The following is a 22,179-nucleotide window of genomic DNA, read 5'->3' as shown; positions in this document are numbered from 1 at the left end:
TTTATTATTTAGGGAGAAAAAAATCCAAACCTACATGGCCCTGTGTGAAAAAGTAATTGCCCCTTGTTCAAAAATAACCTAACTGTGGTGTATCACACCTGAGTTCAATTTCCGTAGCCACCCCAGGCCTGATTACTGCCACACCTGTTTCAATCAAGAAATCACTTCAATAGGAGCTGCCTGACACAGAGAAGTAGACCAAAAGCACCTCAAAAGCTAGACATCATGCCAAGATCCAAAGAAATTCAGGAACAAATGAGAACAGAAGTAATTGAGATCTATCAGTCTGGTAAAGGTTATAAAGCCATTTCTAAAGCTTTGGGACTCCAGCGAACCACAGTGAGAGCCATTATCCACAAATGGCAAAAACATGGAACAGTGGTGAACCTTCCCAGGAGTGGTCGGCCGACCGACCAAAATTACCCCAAGAGCGCAGAGCGACTCATCCGAGAGGTCACAAAGACCCCAGGACAACGTCTAAAAACTGCAGGCCTCACTTGCCTCAATTAAGGTCAGTGTTCACGACTCCACCATAAGAAAGAGACTGGGCAAAAACGGCCTGCATGGCAGATTTCCAAGACGCAAACCACTGTTAAGCAAAAAGAACATTAGGGCTCGTCTCAATTTTGCTAGAAACATCTCAATGATTGCCAAGACTTTTGGGAAAATACCTTTTGGACTGATGAGACAAAAGTTGAACTTTTTGGAAGGCAAATGTCCCGTTACATCTGCCGTAAAAGGAACACAGCATTTCAGAAAAAGAACATCATACCAACAGTAAAATATGGTGGTGGTAGTGTGATGGTCTGGGGTTGTTTTGCTGCTTCAGGACCTGGAAGGCTTGCTGTGATAGATGGAACCATGAATTCTACTGTCTACCAAAAATTCCTGAAGGAGAATGTCCAGCCATCTGTTCGTCAACTCAAGCTGAAGTGATCTTGGGTGCTGCAACAGGACAATGACCCAAAACACACCAGCAAATCCACCTCTGAATGGCTGAAGAAAAACAAAATGAAGACTTTGGAGTGGCCTAGTCAAAGTCCTGACCTTAATCCAATTGAGATGCTATGGCATGACCTTAAAAAGGCGGTTCATGCTAGAAAACCCTCAAATCAAGCTGAATTACAACAATTCTGCAAAGATGAGTGGGCCAAAATTCCTCCAGAGTGCTGTTAAAGACTCATTGCAAGTTATAAGCGCTTGATTGCAGTTATTGCTGCTAAGGGTGGCCCAACCAGTTATTAGGTTCAGGGGGCAATTACTTTTTCACACAGGGCCATGTAGGTTTGGATTTTTATTTTCTCCCTAAATAATAAAAACCATAATTTTAAAAACTGCATTTTGTGTTTACTTGTGTTATATTTGACTAATGGTTAAATGTGTTTGATAATCAGAAACACTTTGTGTGACAAACATGCAAAAGAATAAGAAATCAGGAAGGGGGCAAATAGTTTTTTCACACCACTGTGTGTATCAATTTGATATTTTATACAAACTCATTAATTTGGTTATATTGCATTTGAGTGGTATTACTTTAATACTCGTAGTTTCTGTTGTTTTTGTGATGAAATTTAAACTTTTTTTCTATATTGAGGTCGCCCTTTTGAACCCCCCTGATATTTACTACGCAGTGTGGCATTTGTACTCCATCAACATTAATTATTTCCAGAGACATAATTTTGTCTATTTTTCCAGCACATCGTGCACAAAAGCAAGGGAACGATAGGAGCACCAGAACTCTGCTCACATCATGTCGCTTCGTACCGCAAGCTGCAAGTAGTAAGTCTGATAAGCGGAATACCGCTACGCTTTCCACTCATGGGACAGAAGGACAAATTCAACCGCTTTTATATAGTAAGGAAGAAGAAGAAGAAGATCTCGCACAGTCTGGATTAGAAAATCATCTTTTACCTGGAAAAATGAAACTACAAATCCCATTGTGCATTGCAAAATGGACGGGGCGTGTGAAACTCCGCGCCTGCGTAGCACTCACGGGACGGAAGGACACCTGACCGCTTTGATATAGAGATATAGATAGAGATTATATAGATATAGATATACTGTATATAGATATAGATAGATATAAAATACATTTTAAAAGGGTACCCCTAGCACTGACCCCAGCTGGACACCACTCTGAACATCAACCAATTCTGATGAGGTTCCTCGCACCATCATGCTCTCCTTCCTGTGTCTGAGCCAATTCTGCACCCATCTAAAAACATCACCCGGAACTCCGTTCTTTTAATCTGATGCCGAACCTTTTCATGTGGCACCTTATCAAGTGCATTCTGAATGTAAAAGTAATATCATAAGCTCCACTTTGATTGTATCCTTTTTCTGCTTTCTCATAGAATTCCAGCATGTTAGTAAAACACAGCCTCCTTCTTCTTCTGAACCCGTTGCTGATTACTCGGAAAAACTCCTATACTTGCCATTTGCTGCTCAGTTTTATCTTTAATTTCTTAATTTTCCTGCATGTAAACCAAAAATTGTCTTCAGGATCAGAAGGCCTTGAAGTTGTTCATTCTATATCAACTGTTCCCCAGGCATTCACCCCCTAATGGGATATGAGGGGCCAAAGTTACTCCTTTTCATGAAACTACTTAAAAAAAATATTGATTGGTAATCTATTAGTCTTGAGCAATGCCATTTGAGGTTGCTGATCTTGACTATAATATTTTTGATGTGTGCTTTTTTTACCGGTAGTTGAAGCTCTAAGAGTCACTCCCAGAAGGTTAAAGTGACAAATTTCAAAGATCATCTGAGCGTGCCACATGAACTTACTCCAGGGGTTCATCCCCTAATGGGATTGGAGGGGTCAAAGTTACTCCTTTTCAGAAAGCTTGGAAAAAATGGGGATTAGTAATACAGGCATGTGGAGTGTCATTTTATGGTATTTTGGTGAGGAGAATCCAAGTAAGATTTTAGGAAAAGGATTTTTAAAGCAATGTGCTAGATGGGAAGAGAAAGTCATCAACTCGTTCCTCATAGTTTTCCACCTTTTCTATTCCCAAAATGTTGAGGCACAAATTTTCAAATGCCTACCAAGCTCTTTTTTTTTTTTTTTTTTATAACCCACTTGCTTTCCTGATGAAGACACCAGATGGTTAAACTCATCTCTGCATATTTTTATAAGGAAAAAAAAACATTTAAACCACAACTTTTCTGATCTTCAAAAATACACATTCCTAGCTATTCTGAAGGAAAACCAAACAAAAATGCTGAGTAAGTATAGAAAATGGAAACCATCCAAAATCAAGTATGTGTTACACATCACAACTAACCTCAAGAACAAGGAAAGATTTCCAGTTTTCAGATTAAAACGAAGACTTCAAATAACCTGGGCCGTCTTAACGTATGGGCAGTGGACGGAGCCTACAATGTTTCTGATGCCTATGCTTGTTTTTGTTTTGCTGTCAAGACAGCCAACCCCGTGCACTAGTTTAATCTCTGGGCCTATGATGCTTGTAAGACAGCCCCGTAAATAACAATTTAATGAGCACGAATACCTAATGCCGATCCCATTTCAAAAATGGGTTCAGCACACCTAAATTTGTAAATTACAATTTTTACTTTCTTGTATACGAAGTATAGGGAAAGTATTGTAATCGTTCAAAGATGTCGCTTTTGATGAATGTCGACATTTTACACCTCCCTGAGTCTGAAAATACCATTTTTTGATATTATATGCGTGTGTGTGTGTGTGTGTGTGTGTGTGTGTGTAAACACGATTACTTCAGTTCGCTTTCTGTTAGGTCAACCAAATTTTGCAAAGAAGTATTGGTACAAAATGTAGATTTCTATCAACTTTTGAGTGGTTTCCACTAACCACAAGTGGTTTTTTTTATTCATTCATGCAGCTGCAGAGTCAATTTTTTTTTTTGGGGGAGGAGTTTTTTATGTTTAATATATTATTAATTTGATTTGTTTTTGGTGGTTTTTTAATGTACATAATATAAAAATATTATCATTGTCTTGGTTTTCTCCTCAAGTGTCCGTCCCCATATCTGAGTATACAAGAAAGTCGAGGGGCGGGACCACTCCTGAATGTTTTTTTTTTTTTTTTAGTTTTATTAAAACAAGTGACCATTTTGTTGTAGTGCAGTGATTTAAATTATTGGAGCTTTGCACTGCTGGGTCAAATAACAGGCTGTTTATTCCAGGGGTTAAATCTTAAATTATTCCACATTTTCACTAGGATCTTTTGTTTTGGCACTACTGCAGCCAAACTGACTCTGGCCCGAGGTTTTCAGTTCCTAAAGGCATAAATGGTCTGCTCTTGATTGTGGCTTTTAAAGACTTGTTGAAATTGAACATTCTGCCTCGATTTATAAACTAATCGCCTTCCTATCGTCTCAAGATGGCAAACGAAACTTAAACTACTCGTACAAAAGCCGACACCTAAAAAAAAAAAAGCAGAAAATCTGCTGGTGAGGAGGAAGAGGTTCAGTAGAATTCTCTTTAGAGAATGCCCCTTGCTCACCAACCTCCCGGGCCTGCGCTACGCACTAGCCAGCTTGTGTCTCTGTGCTTGCGTTATGAGGAAGGGGGCTGAACGCATCCCAAGGAGACGGAGCGGCTTCTCCAAAACCCCTCTTTAAATGGTGATACAATGGGAAACAAGTAACAACAGTTGTTTTTATTTTTGTTTTTTACCTCCTCTTTGCTCGATCAGCTTTTGGCTTGCTGCCGCCGTTGTGCCACATGATCTGCACTTTGCTCACCTACCCCTTCCGTTCCCTCGGCCAGCGTCGCACATTGCCAAGCCATGTGATCTGAACTTTGCTCGCATACCAATTCCTCCCCCATGCGCCATTGTGAAGACTGTGGCTGAATTCACATCAAGGTGACGTGGTTGCTCCTCTGAATCCCCTCTTAAACGGTGATACAATGGGAAACAAGTAACAGCTGTTGTGTGTTGTGTTTTTTTTTTAAATCTCCTCTTTGCTCGATCAACTACTGGCTTGCTAATCTCTTGCTGCTGCTTTTGTTCCACGTGATTGGCTTTTTCGAACATTTAAAAGCCTGTACAGCACCTGTCCTATTGTCCACAAACAATATGCGATCTCTTTTCACTTTTCCATTATTTCACCAAGTCCTAGAGAACTTCTCCTAGCTGGTGGTAAGGCTGTCCTCCTGGCATTGCAAGCAATCTTTGCTTCCATTTGAGAGACTGGCATCATCCAAACTGACTGGAAAATGGGACTTGTTATCCCTCTCTGGAAAGGGAAGGGTGATCACCTGGATTGTGGCACCTACAGGGGGATAACACTGCTCTCTGTGCCAGGTAAGGTCCTTGCTAGGGTCGTCCTCAATAGGATCCGTGATCACTTGGTCACCTACCAGCGACTGGAACAGTCTGGTTTTACGCCTAAGAAGTCTACCATCTACCTCATCCTGGCACTGAGGGTTATCATGGAGTGCAAACGTGAATATCGGCAGAGTTTCTTTGCAGCCTCTGTTAATTTTCTCAAAGCGTTTGACTCCGTTGATCGAGCTGCCCTGTGGGACATCCTGAGGATTCGTAGGATCCCCTCGAGTTGCTGGATATCATGGCTGGCCTGCACCCTGGTACTGTGAGTGCTGTGTAGAGTGGAGGCAGGACCTCTGCGTTTTTCCCAGTTGATTCTGGGGTTCGTCAGGGGTGTGTTCTGCTCCTACTATGTTCAATGCTTGTATGGACTGGGTGTTGGGCAAGGTCATGGGGTCCAGCAGGTTGTGGGGCATCTATTAGTGAAGAAATATTCAAGGATCTTGACTCTGCTGTGATCTTCAGAGTCAATGGAGGCTCTGATTGGGGCGCGTGAGAGACTGAGCGAGGAGTCTGAGGGTCTGGGCTTGTGAGGGTCCTGATAAAAACCAAGAGCCAGGCCTTTAATGGCACAGCAGTGTGTCTGTTTGCAGAGAGAGTGTTGACCTTGTTGTGAGGTTTACTTACCTTGGCAGTGACATTCATGTCTCTGGTGACTCTTCCTATGAAGTAGTAGACAGATTGGGAGAGCATGGCGGGGTTGTGAGGTCGCTGGAAAGGGGTGTGTGGTGCTCCCGATAGCTGTGCAAAAGGACGAAGGTCCAAGTCTTTAGAGTCCTGGGACCTCATGTATAAACGGTGCATACGCACAGAAATGTTGCGTAAGAACATTTCCACGTTCAAATCGTGATGTATAAAACTCACACTTGGCGTAAAGCCACGCACTTTTTTCCACGGTACCTCATATCTTGTTGTACGCAAGTTCTCAGCTCGGTTTTGCAGACTGGCGGCACCCAGCGTCAAAGTGCTACTGTTCCTGTGTGGTTACGCTTTATTTTCCTGACACGGCTTTATAAATACACTGAAACTAACCACATATTGTTTTATTAGTGTAATGCATCTGATTGAAATTAACTTGTAACAATATAATGGTCCAGGGAATAGCCATAGTATTCCAAATACCATAACTGCTTTAGCGTTGTTACTCTCACTGCACCATCTTCTTCTTCTTTTTCTTCTTTCAGCTGCTCCCTTTAAGTGTTGCCACAGCGGATCATCTTTTTCCATATTACTCTCACTGCACCACTCAAGAGTATTTATATCACTGTATCTGAGTGTGAATCACAGCAGCAGCTGATTGGAAAGAGAATTATCAGGATACAGCATCAAGCCCACGCTACCTCAGCCACAGCAAAACACTTCAGAGACTTTCCTGTACGGACCTCGCGGTTCAGAAACAGTTTAATCCCAAGAACTTTAAATGCACTCAATCAAGTGCTCCTTGTAGAACTGTCTGTACTTATAAGTACAATCACCTCACTGTAAACTTGCACGACAGTTATAATATCGCACAACCTGAGCCACTTTATAAAGCGCGTATTTACATATGATGACATCATTTTTAAGATGAAATGCAGCAAAATATGTTGATTATATTATATAGATAAAACTTTAACTTCATTTAAATAATCTATTGTTAATAATTAAACATGCGAGGACACGGTGCCGCAGCACTAGCTTACTGCTTACTGCTAGCTTACTGATTGCTTAACGTCCATTGCAGAGCTGATTGTGTGGCGATTGGGTATTTGAGGAAAGAAAAGTAACGACAGGAATTTGAGGTTAGTACGTTTGAAAGAGACAGTACTGCTACAATAAATTATTTTATCGAAGTGTCGCTCATGGCGAAATAGCATCTTGTGTGAGACACGAACAATCACTGCGCCATCGTGTTCCAATGTTTAATAACATGCTTTCATTCCAATCATCATGAAAAGGATACCACATATACATCTCAGTATTTTAGTTGTTCAGAGAGCTGTAATATCACGAATGTAATGGATTCTGTGTCCTGTCAGAGGAAGAGAAAGACCGGAAGCACGTAGTGATTCACACACACAGAGCACAGTGAAGATCAAATACAAAACAAAGCATTTAACGTGTTACTTTAGTTACGATGGGATTTGAGAAACTAGTAAATTAAATGATTTTAAGATGACATTTATGTTCTACTTTAATGACAAACTATGTGATTAAAGTGGAAATTTCGAGGCTAAAGTTGACATTTCGTGCTTTTTTCCCCCACTGTGTTCCTATTTTTTTTGTCTGTACCCTAATAAGCTCAGACGGTGGGCTACAACTCGCCTTTTCACTGCGACTTCTTCTTTTTTTATTTTGGCACTGTGCGAATTTGTGAACTTGAGCTTTCGAGTTTCTCCGACACGATATGTCAGTCGATCAACTTCCTTTTGTTGATTATATCACTGTTTAAACCAGTGCTTCTCAATTATTTTCTGTCATGCCCCCCCTAGGAAGAAGAAAACATCTCGCCCCCCGCGACTATAAATAGTATCATTTGTCTATAAAATTATTATAAGTACACCTCGGCATAACACTGTATCCTTATTAACGTATAAGAGAATAAAAAAAGAAAGAAATATGGACCAATTTACAACAAAGAATAGCCTTATTAAATGTAACTGAAAAGATTTAAAGTGCATTCTAAATTCAAAAAAAATTTAAAAGAAAAATGTTCCCCAAGGTCAAACGTGGCCCCCTTGACGGAGCGCCCCACTATTTGAGAAGCACTGGTTTAAACCAACAAATAGTATGTTTTTCCTTTGCCTCCACTTGGTATTCGCTGAAATTCTTATTTTCCCCCGTGTTTTTTTCACTGTCTTTTCACAGAAGGCTGAGCTTAAGGGATATTTTATATTGATTTGCATATTCATAGAGGTATAATTGTGGGAGGAGTTGGGGGCAGGACAGAAGGCACGTCAACATGCGTTACTTTTTATGCTGACCGGGATTTATGGATTGGAAGAACATGGAAGTTGGAGTACGCACAGATTCCTGCATATGGATTTTTCAGTGCGTAAGCAAATTCGGCTTTTGTGCTTACGTCATGTTATAGTGCGAATTCTACGCACCGTGTTATGCATGAGGCCCCTGGTGCTTCCGGTCTTATGTGGCTGTGAGACATGGGTGCTATCTAATGACCTGAGACGAAGACTGGACTCCTTTGGGACTGTGTCTCTCCAGAAAATCCTTGGGTACCGTTGGTTTGACTTTGTGTCGAATGAGCGGTTACTCATGGAGTCCCGAATGGGGCACATTACCTGCATTGTGAGGGATCGTCCGTTACAGCACTAGGCCTACGGCCATGTGGCACGTTTCCCCGAGGGTGATCCGGCTTGTAAGATCCTCATTGTTGGGGACCGAGTGGCTGGATTAGGCCAAGGGGTCGCCTACGTAACACCTAGCTGCGGCAGATAGAGGGTCATTTCCGAAGGGTGGGACTGGACCGTGCGTCTGCCTGGGGGGTTGCAAACTGGGATCCCGAGTTGTTACATCGTGTAGTGGGTGCGGCAACGTACTGTACCAGTGCATGTTCCCCAACTTGACTTGACAGAGTAATTTCCGTTTGTTTGTGCTAATGTGATCTTTACTATAATTTTTTTGAGACTTTTGAATTTCCTACTTCCATTATCTCTAAACTGCTCCGTATGTTTAAGTATGATGCGACATGCCTGTCTCGCGGGATGTGAAAGTCTCTGTCTCTCTTCAAAAGATTACGTCTCGTCGCCGGTAAAAAGTCTCGTCCCAAGATTTTTTTTTTTTTTTTATACAATAGATATGTATAAGTTTGTGACAAGTGACATTACTTATGAAAGCCTTTATTATCAAAGTTCAGCTACTCTTTATTTATACTTTGCATCCCTTTCTGCCTTTTCATGCACACATACAAATTATTCAGTAAACCAAAGTTTTAGTCCTTTGCCCAAACTGAAGGTAAAATTCTCAAGATAGCCCTGTGCCAAGAATTTTCACTTCACAGCTTCAACCACAAGCCATACAACGTCAACATACAGTAGGGTCCAGAGGCTGGAGAATCTACAGAGGGGTCTACCACTGCAGGTCTGCATTGACGCTTCTCAATTTCTAAAGTAGGTTTGGTGGTGGGTTGACTTTGATGCACAAAAGCAAGGCTCTAACTTATTATCCCAGTTTCTTATTAATTTCTGTCTGCTTTGATTCCATATTTTAGACAAAAATGCTTGAAGAAGAGACACAAAGAGGCACCATCAAGCATGAAGGTGTTCCTCAAAGACCAGACCACCTCCACCAGCAATCTAAGAGCTGTTCTGTCCATGTTAGGTGTGCAGTCTGGGGTCCAGAATCGAGATTCTCAGACTTCACCCATTGGGGCAGCAGGACGGCGTGCCCAAAGAGAGAGCTTCGATGGAAGCAATGAAGCTACTTGCACGTCCTCAACGCTGACCAGCAGGAATCAGCACTTTGAGAGCATTCATGCCAAGCAGGAAGAGCTGGGCCCCAGTCAGGAACTTTTGGTAGATGGAGACTGTGAGCAGTCCAGTTCAGTTTTCTTCTGGAAGCAGGAGAACGAACAGAGCCTCATGAGTGGCATTCGGAGAATAGTAGGCTCAACGTTAACCCCAGAGAGTATTTTGGCAGGACAACAGCAGTTGAAGGCTTCTACTCTGGCCCACCTCAAACGATTAAGCTCTTCTATGAAGAGTGATGCAAGTCCTGAAGAATTGCCTGTGCCAGTAGAGTCGCCAGTAGTTGGGGTCTCCCAGTGCCAGAACCAGAGAACTTCAAGTCTACCTCGTGACCTCAGTTACTACGCTGCTGGAGGTTCAAGAGTCCAACTCATTTCCTATGAGGCTCCAGATTCTCCATACAATAACCAGAAGTCTAGCCTTGGTGGGCTAGAAGAACATGGCCAAAGAAACTTTGCCAAGCCATATTTAGTGCCTGCTTTTGGTTTTCCAGAATCCAGCTCTGTGCCAAGCACCTTAAGCAGACCTAGACCTTGTGCTGGAAGAGTGGAGGAAGGTGGACAGACTTTATCAGAGCAGTCATTGCTGGAACGTGCCAAAGCTAGCTGCTTTTTCCAGCCCCGGGCCTGGTTCATATCCTGGAGCAATGCCCCCAAGGTGGAGTTTCTGCAGCAGCAGGAACATGTAGGCAGCCGGGACTCTGGAGTGGATATCTTTGAGAGCCGACATCAGCGTCAAGGTGAAATACCTGCCACTGGTCAGGATGGCAATCCCTCTGGAATACACACAAGGCCAGTAGAACTAGAAATCTCTCCTAGGGAAGCTGTGGAGAAACTGGGCACAGTCGAGAGTGGGAGTAAAAGGAGCTTGTGGCAGAAGCGGGAAGACCGCCCATTAATCGTGATCAACTGAAGGGTGCAAAGAGCATGAAGATGAAACTGTTGTCATCTTGTATCATGCTCCGAAAGTGTGATGGGCAAAGTGTTCATTTATAATAAAGGGGAATGCCGTCACTTTGATTTATTTAAACTCTTGTGAAGATGGGCTGTATTTCTGGAGAATTGGCCTGTTCAAGAGTTGGAATTTTGAAAATCTTGGGATTGATAGTTTTTAATTAATTTATTCAAGTTGTGAGGGGCGGGGAGGTGCGGAGGGAGGAATAATGGAAACCAACTACCTAAACAATATTCCTATTTGGTTCTGCATTTTAAATATTTTTTTTAATGCTTTTTACTGTATTTATAATAAATACTATTGTTACCTTCTCTGTATACGTGTGTATGTCTGCATGTTTGTCCTGTGGGGTCTATTTTACATAAAATGAACAAAAAACAACACATATAAATGAAACGTTTTATTGGTTGTGAGGAGGGCTACAGTACTGGTTTTAGGGGACCCGTTGTGGCTGGCCATGGCATGGCATGGCATGGAGCCACACATGTGCTGAAGGGTGTTCTGTGGCACATCCAGATGAGCATGGAGCAACTCCTGTTCCTAAACGTTGAAGGTCCACGGCAGACAGACTATGGCTCCCCTGATTCTGGGAAAGCTGCTGCCTTCTGAGGTGTTGATGGCCAAAGGAAATTGTGTAATTGGAAGAGTGGCACCTTGACGACGTGGGGGGAAAAACTCTAAAAATTAGATACTCTACATGATTTCAGCCATTTTTCTGTATTGTGTCACTTGAGAATGCTGTCCTGATGCCTGTTCTATGTGCATGCATGGCTGCTAAAAGCCAGCAAGCAGCTGATTTCACAACAGTCCAGAAGAACGAAACGGGAAAGGGGGAAAGCAATCGCAGTACGGGTATGGTAATAGTTTTACTTTGTTCAAGTATTGTATGTCTTTTTGTTGTTTAAAAATTTAAATGTAATCCCCGGCGATGTGTGAGATGAATGTAAGATGGTGTATATGTATGAATAAAGTAAGGATAAGGAGGTGTGTCTGAATGGTAGAAGCCCATTGCCTTTAAGTGACTGGGTAGGAAATACTTAAAAGGGCTCAGTGCCATTAATAAGGGGTGAGTGGTGAGGATAGGAGTCGATATTCTGTGTATTACAAAGGTTCATACCCCCCAAACCCCCCCCCTTTTTTTTCTTCACCCTTTTTAAGCCAGTGACTCTCCTAGATTTTGGGGAGAGCTACAGTGGGATGCAAAAGTTTGGGCAACCTTGTTAATAGTCATTATTTTCCTGTATAAATCGTTGGTTGTTACGATAAAAAATGTCAGTTAAATATATCATATAGGAGACACACACAGTGATATTTGAGAAGTGAAATGAAGTTTATTGGATTTACAGAAAGTGTGCAATAATTGTTCAAACAAAATCAGGCAGGTGCATAAATTTGGGCACCGTTGTCATTTTATTGATTCCAAAACTTTTCGAACTAATTATTGGAACTCAACTTGGCTTGGTAAGCTCAGTGACCCATGACCTACATACACAGGTGAATCCTATAATGAGAAATGAGAGTATTTAAGGGGGTCAATTGTACGTTTCCCTCCTCCTTTAATTTTCTCTGAAGAGTAGCAACATGTGGGTCACAAAACAACTCTCAAATGACCTGAAGACAAAGATTGTTCACCATCATGGTTTAGGAGAAGGATACAGAAAGCTGTCCCAGAGATTTAAGCTGTCTGTTTCCACAGTTAGGAACATATTAAGGAAATGGAAGACCACAGGCTCAGTTCAAGTTAAGGCTCCAAGTGGCAGACCAAGAAAGATTTGGATAGACAGAAGCGACGAATGGTGAGAACAGTCAGAGTCAACCCACAGACCAGCACCAAAGACCTACAACATCATCTTGCAGCAGATGGAGTCACTGTGCATCGTTCAACCATTTGGCACACTTTACACAAGGAGATGCTGTATGCGAGAGTGATGCAGAGGAAGCCACAGCACAAACAGAGCCGCTTGAGGTCTGCTCAAGCACATTTGGACAAGCCAGCTTCATTTTGAAATAAGGTGCTGTGGACTGATGAAACTAAAATTGAGTTATTTGGGCATAACAAGGGCGTTATGCATGGAGGAAAAAAGAACACAGCATTCCAAAAAAAAACACCTGCTACCTACAATAAAATATGGTGGTGGTTCCATCATGCTGTGGGGCTGTGTGGCCAGTGCAGGGACTGGGAATCTTGTCAAAGTTGAGGGACGCATGGATTCCACTCAGTATCAGCAGATTCTGGAGACCAATGTCCAGGAATCAGTGACAAAGCTGAAGCTGCGCCGGGGCTGGATCTTTCAACAAGACAACGACCCGAAACACTGCTCAAAATCCACTAAGGCATTCATGCAGAGGAACAAGTACAACGTTCTGGAATGGCCATCTCAGTCCCCAGACCTGAATATAATTGAAAATCTGTGGTGTGAGTTAAAGAGAGCTGTCCATGCTCGGAAGCCATCAAACCTGAATGAACTAGAGATGCTTTGTAAAGAGGAATGGTCCAAAATACCTTCAACCACAATCCAGACTCTCATTGGAACCTACAGGAAGCATTAACAGGCTGTAATTTCTGCAAAAGGCGGATCTACTAAATATTGATTTCATTTCTTTTTTGTGGTGCCCAAATTTATGCACCTGCCTGATTTTGTTTGAACAATTATTGCACACTTTCTGTAAATCCAATAAACTTCATTTCACTTCTCAAATATTACTGTGTGTGTCTCCTATATGATATATTTAACTGACATTTTTTATCGTAACAACCAACGATTTATACAGGAAAATAATGACTATTAACAAGGTTGCCCAAACTTTTGCATCCCACTGTAGTTAGGATATAGCGGGTTGGATAATGGATGGCTGGCTTCAGCACTACAGGAGAGAGAGGTTTTGGCTGCTACAGAGCCATTGGAACAGTTATTTTTTCTTTTATTTGTTTTACCAGCTTTGGACTATGTACATTTTATGAGCCCCTGCCTATAAGTACTATACTGTACATGAATTTTTTTCAGTAATTTTTTGAATTTGCCCTGTTTGTTGGATGCGACTATTTTGTTTTGCTGGATTGTTTTATTTTTTTTTTGCTGTTGTGGATTTTTGTCCTTTATCTCACCCTCCAATACTGGTTTATCATGTATTTTGCAATAAGCATTGGTGACTTTGATTTCAACAGACTTTGTACTTTATCTGACATTTGTGGTACCTTGAGCACCGTCCGGCTATGAACCACTAGAGGACACTGACCGAAGACGGACCGTGTTTCGTGACACCTTACACTTTTGAAACCTTATCAGAAGTGGGAAGCTACGGTGAATTGCTTCGGCACAACCTCGCACCCAGAAGTGGTGGAATGTAGTGAAGCGTAAACTGTGTACGTGCTTCATGATAACCATTTTTATCATTAAAAACACATGCAACCACGTAACAATGCAGCATTTCTAAAACTCTGGACACTTTTCACTTAAATTATTTAACCAGATTTTTGAGCATCACTCATCTGCCTACAAAATATTTACAAAAAGGGTCATGTTGTTTAAATTAGAGGAGTTAAGTGTCTTTGGAAAAATCCTGAAGTTACAGTTTTTTTAACCTTTTAACGTTATGAGAAAAGTTCTGCTACTTCCTATAAAGTTTTCCTTCTTCTTCCTATAGCCTCCCGTGCAGAAGCAGGGGCTCGTAGACTGGTTTATTAACACAGGACCCCATTCCGTTCCCCAGTAGGTCATCTGGGATCGAGGCACGGGCAGCCATGGAGATACAATGCAGGACAAAGGCTGCTTCAGCTCTTTCCTTGTTCGGTCTTACTTGTACTCTTGAGGCAAATGCGTAACTTACAACCATGAAAATGAGTAAAATCACAATTGTTCAAAAATAAATATTTATTGTTAATTTAAAAATTGGCTGTACCTTAACATTCAAAGATATGACTGTAGACCACTATTTAGATCGGGGGCCACTTTGGCTCAGAACACAGTAATAAATAATAAAACATTTCTGGACTTTATTCCGAAAGAATTCTTCATGTAAAGTCCGTCCTTCTGGTAACCCACTCTTCACTTCTTTTGTGCCCATTGAGGGTCCACGCTGGTCATGTCCAACATTCTTGTAGAATTAGGGACACAAAAATCATTGAGAGTATTGGTCAAATGTGGCACTGGCGTTGGCGGGTTAGATAATTTCATCTTACAATCTTACTCTTAAACAATTCTAGGCCCCTTCTCTTACGAGGTTGGAAGCAGAGACGGAAAGCAAAACAAGAGTTGAAGGGATAAAGGTGAAAAAATAAAAATTTGAGACAAGCGAAAGAGAGCACAGTAGAAGAAGTTGGGAAGTTTAACAAAGCATCGATGAAGTGGTTAGTTAACTCTGCAATCTGCCCTACTAAATAAAATAACTTGGGTTTGGGATGGTCAGAGGTGACTTACGCGTGATGTATTTCTCTTGATCTTGCATACTTCAGTATAAGATTCAAAAATCCCTCATAATCATAAGTAATGGTACCAGCATATCAAAGGCTTATAATATGCCCGACTGTGTACGAATAACCACTTGTGATTTTGCCAGGATGTAACTCTGAATCTTCCCTCCTTCACCTACTTCTAGCTCATTCACTTATTTTTATTTATTTATTTTTTTAAATAAAATAACACATACATACACAACGATGGGAAGGTGCTCTTTCAATAGGACTGTTGCCTTTGAAGCACACAGCCTAAGGATCCTGAAGGCCTCGGATGTATTTTGACAGAAGGAAGAGTTTTGAACAGAAAGGCTAGCAGTATCCATTACGACGAGACACATAGTGTACACCCGCTCAAGCTTTACTTTGGATGACTAGGCAGTAGCCATGCAGAATATTGCTGGCTCAACACCCTCCACATCTGCTTCTCCAGGCTGGAAATTATAAGGAAGCATTTAGGGAGTTTGTCCCTTTTATTGTAGACTGTGCATTTATTCCTGAATAAAGTTCTTTTTTTTTTTATAGAGTTCCATTTAACAGATGGGTTCTTCTAGCTTGTGATGGGTCGGCTGGCATGGCTCTTTTGTTCGTTGGCAGTCTCATGGCTCTAGCATTCGTGACAGCTCTGTCAGGGTGCGCTGGTTGTCTATAATCCTCTTGTTCTGGATGTACATGCGGACGCTGATGGGGCAGCGGACAGTCAGTGACTGCTCTGAACCTGTGGAAGATGAAGCAGGGACAACTGAGGTGCTGAAATCCTAAAAGCTCAACAAGAAATGAAACATCAGTAGCTCTGAGCTGATATCCAGTAGTGGACCAATGGGAATCCTTAAATCTGTGCCTCTTTCCAGTGTCCATGTACAAGCTGTTTCTACAGCCACCTCATTTTAAATGATTAATACGAGGGGGAGTCAAGCTAAAGTTAGAAGATGGGATTTATCAGAAAATGGAGCGAACCTTAACACAACTGATCATGTCAATATTCTCAATGTCATCTCCACCTTTCTCTATCTGCCTGGAAGTGCCTGGATTCCAGCAGAACAAAAGGTTTTGTCTTGTCCTCACAATCACTGCTGACCTGGCTCTGACTCTCCACAACCAGGTGTAACATACATTTAATACGTCACTGTCCTCTGTAAAAATATATTTTATAAATCTACTTTTCTATCTACTCACACGCACAGTGGACAGAGAATTAGCACAGGGGCTCGTCATTTAGAACTGCTAGGCAAAGCATAAGACAAGACAGATAAAGACAGCTGGTACAACGTGCACTATTTTTCGTCAGCATTAAATTCTATCCTCTCTTTGCCTTGTTTGGAATTGTATGATTCACCTAAGTGAGGGCCTGCACATGAAGAAAGAGTGTAAAGCCTTGGAACACTGCCCGGCACACCTTTGAAGCCGACAGACGGATGGGAGATACCGTCATCCGATCCTGAAAATCGTTCCAATGCAACGGCGAAAATGGCAGACTCTACACATCGGGTCCCCACTCCTGAACTGGGTTCTTGCCATTGGCTTAAGCCAAGTTATTTCTCCCCTCACCATATCACTAAGGGAGGGGTATCGCCTTTAAATATCATATCTATTTAGATTCGGGTTACGTAACACTCCAACATTACAAAAGAACTCATTCCAACAAGGGTGCTAATGCCCCCTTGCTGGATACACCAGGACAGAGAGAATGAAATGAGGACCATTAAAGAGAACAGAAAAAACGTTTTGATGGCCGAAAGACAACTGGAATAAAAACTATGTAAAAATTCTTAACTGGTTAGCCATTGTGTTATGAATATCTGTTTGGTATCTAAGTGTGTTTTCGAGTGAATGTTTTTTTATCTACAGTAATTTACACAGACTCAAGAATGCCACATACTTCACCGAAGATACAACTATAATGAGATGCAGAAGGTCAGTCACACATCAAGTAATCCATTATGTGTAATGGCCCATTACGGATATAGCAAAGGGGAACAAAAATTCAAGCTTGGCAAAAAATTCCTGGAGAATATTGAAGCCCCTTTTTATTGAGTATTAAGGCTGAGGTACAGAAGTCTAATTTAATGGATGACACACCTTTTTATCTTTTAAGTTCAGGATGTTGCACTCAATAGATGCGATTGCATTTGGATAGTGAAGACTTAGGCTTTCCTATGTTACTCCACACCCTCCCTCTGTCTCTTTGGCACTGCTGTAATTTTGCCCCTTAAAGATTTAAGCAGAAACAATTTGATCGTCATCACTTACATGTGGATATTCTCACGGATGGAGTGTCTGGGAAGACTCGATCTGCCAGGGTCTTCTGGTGAGAATAGGGAACTGAAAAAAGAAATAAGAACATATGAATGGTGCCATTCCCTCCAAGGTGGGACCACTGCCTCTGCGTGGCTGCTCAATCAATCATGGCTTCCCTTACCGTATGGTTGGCTTCGGCCATCCTGCATAATCTTCAGTGACTTAGCAACCAGTCGCTGCCATATATAGAAAAGGAGATGAAATCTGTTATTGCAATGGAATATCACTCAAATGAATTTTATTAGAAAGCATTTTCAAGGAAGGGCATCTCACCATTTTCTCAAAGTTGACCAGGTTCTCGATATTTGTTTTGTTGCCTTCATGAATGAAGGTTATGTCTTTGGGAGAAAAACGAGAGGCAGTGAATTAAAAGGAAAATAAATTGCACAGGAATTAAGCATACTGTGGATTTTTTTTAACCAAATATTTCAAGAATGAAAGAAGTCACATCAGGACAACTTTGAGGGCACCAAGCTCAGAATAGTCAATCTATCCATTATCGAACCCGCTATAACCTAACTACAGGGTCACGGGGGTCTGCCTGAGCCAATCCCATCCAACACAGGACGCAAGGCAGGAAACAAACCCTGGGCAGGGTGTCAGCCCACCATAGGGCACACACCCACACACCAAGCACACACACCAGGGACAATTTAGAATCACCAATGCATCTAACCTGCATGTCTTTGGACTGTGGGAGGAAACTGGAGCACCTGAAGGAAACCCATGCAGACACGGGGAGAACATGCAAACTCCACACAGGGAGGACCCGGGAAGTGAACCCGTATCTCCTAACTGTGAGGCAGCAGTGCTACCACTGCGCCATAGTGCCACCCCCTCAGAATAGTCAATCCATCCTAATTCACCTAACCTTTACAAAATATCAAGTGATGATTTAAAGGTCTGCAAGGTGCTACCGTCTACCAGACCATTTGGTAGCATACTCCACATATCTATTACAGACCTTTACGTAAGCTTATGTCAGCCATTTCTTAGATGCTACTGTCAAAGAATTTAGGAGTCTTCTGAGGTACCTTTAAGCAGTAGAGGAATAAACGGGACATAGGGAGGGTTAAGCTTGCTGACTGCCAATCTGTAGGTCCTGTGATTTCGGGAAGGGTCCTGTGGAAAAGACATGGAAATCAGTTACACAATGCAACCCCATCTTGGTCCCACCATCCATTTTCTAAATTGTCTAGATCAGGAGTCCCCAGCTCCAGTCCTGGAGGGCCGAAGTGTCTGCAGGTTTTCATTCTAACCCTGTTCTTAACTCTTTCAGAGCAGATGTCAACTTTTGTCAAAAGGAGGAGTTGACGATGGTAATCAATTGTAAAACTGTGACAAAACCAACTGTTATGTTTTAGTTGGACTCTCGTTGCTAGAAGGAAAGTTAGTTTCATTGGTTTGACCGAGATTTTCTGTCCTCGTGCGAGTAGCAAGGCGCAAACAACAGCAAAAATGGCACCGACATAATAAAGGAAAATGCTCCATGGACAATGTTTTGCCTATTATTTCTGAACTGGACTATGACTTGTTGGACTCTGATTTTGATACAAGTGATGGAAAATGAATGTAAGGTTTCAGCTTCAGCTGACTGGTAATTGTGGTGCTGAACAGGTTCATGTAGCTGACACGCCTATGGCACTGTGCGACTGGGAGGACTACCACTTAACAATGATAAGAGGTAGAATCCAGATTGCATTGCACTGCAACCATGACCGCTACCCTGCTGCTGCCCCAGCCACGCGAAAAGAGCCTGGCAGCAAGCCTGCCGCATATTCTTGGCAAACTGGCAGCCACAGCATGCAGCAACAGACATTTTATGTTGATTTCTGTGTGAAACCATTGCTTTTCAGAAAATTATGTTTTTTAGAAAAATTATCAGCAGTCAAAGAGTTAATTAGTGCCCTGTTTTGCTGTTAATTAACTTCTTTTGAATGAATTTTAATTGACTTGTTTTTTAAGATTTGTTCCCCTGAATCTCTTCATCATTCCTGGGAATTGCTTAATGTCTTTCCTGAAATGGCACCCAAACAGAAACGAAATGTGAGTGAGTGAGCCAACAGAAGACCAACTAAGTCAGGACCTCAAACTCCAACCAATTTCACTCCAACCAGTTGCTTAATTTGGCTCTTGTTATAAATTAAGCTCATTCTTTAAGTCCATGGCTTGTTGCTGCTCTCATTGTGTAATAACAGACATCTTTGATAAAAGGTTTTGAGAACCTGAGCAGATCAGCATTCCTGAGACCTTCATCTTTCTTTATTTTCAGATATTGTATGGTGGACACAGTTTGCTGGTCCTGCTTTTTTTATCTCATTATTGTTTGGCTGCTAATCAAGTAAAAGGAAACAAGGGGTTGGAGTCTTCAAGGGCAAGTCAATTAAAATGAATTCAAAAGAAGTTAATCAGCAGCAAAAACAGGTCACTAATTAAGAAAGGGGTTACAATGAAAACTCCCCTCCAGGACCAGAGTTGAGGACCTCTGGTCTAGATAATGGGAAGCAAAGTTTGATTAGACAGCTGCTTGTGCCAGGAAGGAATCATCCTGGTCATTTGGAAGGCAGACACAGACGCACACCAGTGTGTATATATGTGAAGTGAGTGACTCCAATCAACTGTACCACATGTGTGAGGACACTGTGGGAAAAGGGAAATTCTACACAATGTCACACACTTTGCACCTTGGAGACAGCTAACAGGCTCTGCCGGTGGTAAGTCCTTGCCAATCCACAAGGTGGTGCTGTTTAGTAACACTTCTTCTCTTCCTCTTGCTACAGACCGGATGATTGACAGCCCTACCACCACTGATGCCACTTCTGGTTTTCTTCCCCCTGAACACCCCTCTTGCTGCCTGGCCTGTACTTAACAGGAAGTGTCAACCATCTTGGAGGAGTCACTCTTGAGGTTCATGTCTTGGAAGCTGTTGGTTGACATGTTTATACTTTGTGTTTTCTTTCAGTTATAGGAGTTTTGCCTGTGGGTGCCCCAACTCTTCATGCTTGTTTGTGCTTTTTCATTACAACAGGTGTAACAAGAATAATAATTCTATTTATATAGCACATTTCTAACCTACTTAAAGAGCTTGACATAGACAGTGGGAAACTACTTCAGCCACCTCCCTGAATAATGTGAAAGTGGCCATTTTTGCACATGTTCGCTCACCACCCATTAGCTATTAGCTGGTGAAGGGCTAAGATAGACAGACAATTAGGGATGATTAGGGGGTTCAGAATAGACAAGGTCATGGTGGGCAATTTAGCCAGAACTTTGGGGTACTCTTTTCAGAATATGCGCAGGGATTTCTTAAGGACCTTGATTGTATGTTTTATACAAGGGATGGTGCCAATTTTCATAGCACAGTGTCCCTGTTGGAATGCCTAAAACAAAAGGCATAGTGAAAAATAAATATTAATCTCACACATATACAGTAATACACTTTTCCTGTTATTGTAAAGAGGCCAGTGACCAAAAGACACCGAGTTTACTTAAGTCCTCTATGTTATTCAGTGACTGCCACCTCCTGCCAACAGCACTCAGCTGGCATCCAGTGTTTACAAAGTCAGAAGCAGGTGTGACTCCCATACACCTAATATGTTGTCCAGCAGTTGTGAGCAATTTGGGGGTCTTTTTTTTTGTGATAATGTGCAAACATTATGTTCTTTCAGGAAAAGAGCTCATTGCTAGTTATACTTTCATTAAAATTCCTGGTTGGCAGAGGTTAAAGTAAATTCCCTTGGAGCCATAACTGTAAGACAATCAGGAGTCAATCAGTTAAATGAACTTTCCCTTATGTGTTTTTTTTTTAATTTTTTGTTTTGTTTAATTTTTATGTAAGGATCAGAAAAACAATTCACAGAACCCCTTGGTAAGGGGTGGAGTGGTGGCTCTGAGGCTTAGGATCTGCACCAGCAAATGGGAAGTTGCCAGTTCGAGTCCCGTAAACACCAGAAATGACTCTACTCTGTTGGGCCCTTGAGCAAGGCTCTTGACCTGCGATTACTTCACCCTGGGTATGACGTTAATCTACATCAGGGACTATTTGGGGGTTGGTGGCAGGACTGGCACTCCAGCCACCATTAAAAACCTCACACTGTTCCATAGTGGTGCTGATGTGTCACCTATAGGAATCCAGGTGGTTCGTTGTGTGGTGGGTGCGGCAAGCTTACAGCCTTGGTATTAAGTGACAAAGCATCTGATACACCATCAAAAGACATAGGAACAAGAGTACTCCAGCTTTTGGAAAGCATCGACTGATGTAAGACATAGAAATGCAATGCAGATAGTGACAGTAAGCAATAAACTAGACACAGTGCTATTAGCTATGGATTAAGGGTTCTCCAAGACAGAAATTTAGTTAAGTTCACTAATAGCTTGTATTTTACATTTTGTACACTTGTTCTTGTAAAACTTACAATACTTGATTAATATTCTGCCAGTTTGTTATTCCAGGACTGGGATGCTTGCCACTTGTTGTGATATGGGATTTTGCATATAACTTGATAAATGTTTTGTATGTCTTTATTTATAATTTAGGCAAACAAATGTAATTTAGTGCTACCTTGGTGAGAGGTATTCGTGTTTGCCTCGACCGCCCCCCCACCTTTTTTCGACTGTCTGTTTGTAATTTTATGACAGGATTTGAGGGGATGTGTCTTAAACCAGTTTAATGAGTATTTCTTTGCTAAAGTCTTTGT

General features: G+C 41.8%; 2 protein-coding genes across 6 annotated transcripts in view; one reads left to right on the top strand and one right to left on the bottom strand.

The window, feature by feature from the left end:
* LOC120524957 overlaps positions 1 to 10,925 on the top strand; it is a 46,343-nt gene extending 35,418 nt beyond the window's left edge. For all 4 annotated transcript variants that reach the window (XM_039746866.1, XM_039746865.1, XM_039746864.1 and 1 more), the window contains exon 3: positions 9,522 to 10,925. In XM_039746866.1, the coding sequence (XP_039602800.1) occupies positions 9,522 to 10,689 (1,168 nt within the window). In that variant the 3' untranslated portion in view covers positions 10,690 to 10,925. The remainder of the gene's footprint in view (positions 1 to 9,521) is intronic.
* Positions 10,926 to 14,900: 3,975 nt separating this feature from the next.
* The window catches only part of rapgef3 (Rap guanine nucleotide exchange factor (GEF) 3), a 115,630-nt gene continuing 108,351 nt past the window's right edge, over positions 14,901 to 22,179 (bottom strand). For both annotated transcript variants that reach the window (XM_039746859.1, XM_039746860.1), the window contains exons 23-27: positions 18,517 to 18,604; positions 17,756 to 17,820; positions 17,604 to 17,658; positions 17,435 to 17,506; positions 14,901 to 15,902 (exon numbers count right to left, since the gene is read on the bottom strand). In XM_039746859.1, the coding sequence (XP_039602793.1) occupies positions 15,784 to 15,902; positions 17,435 to 17,506; positions 17,604 to 17,658; positions 17,756 to 17,820; positions 18,517 to 18,604 (399 nt within the window). In that variant the 3' untranslated portion in view covers positions 14,901 to 15,783. The remainder of the gene's footprint in view (positions 15,903 to 17,434; positions 17,507 to 17,603; positions 17,659 to 17,755; positions 17,821 to 18,516; positions 18,605 to 22,179) is intronic.

This window comes from Polypterus senegalus, chromosome 3, assembly GCF_016835505.1.
Source record: "Polypterus senegalus isolate Bchr_013 chromosome 3, ASM1683550v1, whole genome shotgun sequence".
Classification (NCBI taxonomy): Eukaryota; Metazoa; Chordata; class Cladistia; order Polypteriformes; family Polypteridae; genus Polypterus; species Polypterus senegalus.
This window is presented reverse-complemented; position numbering and strand designations above follow the sequence as displayed.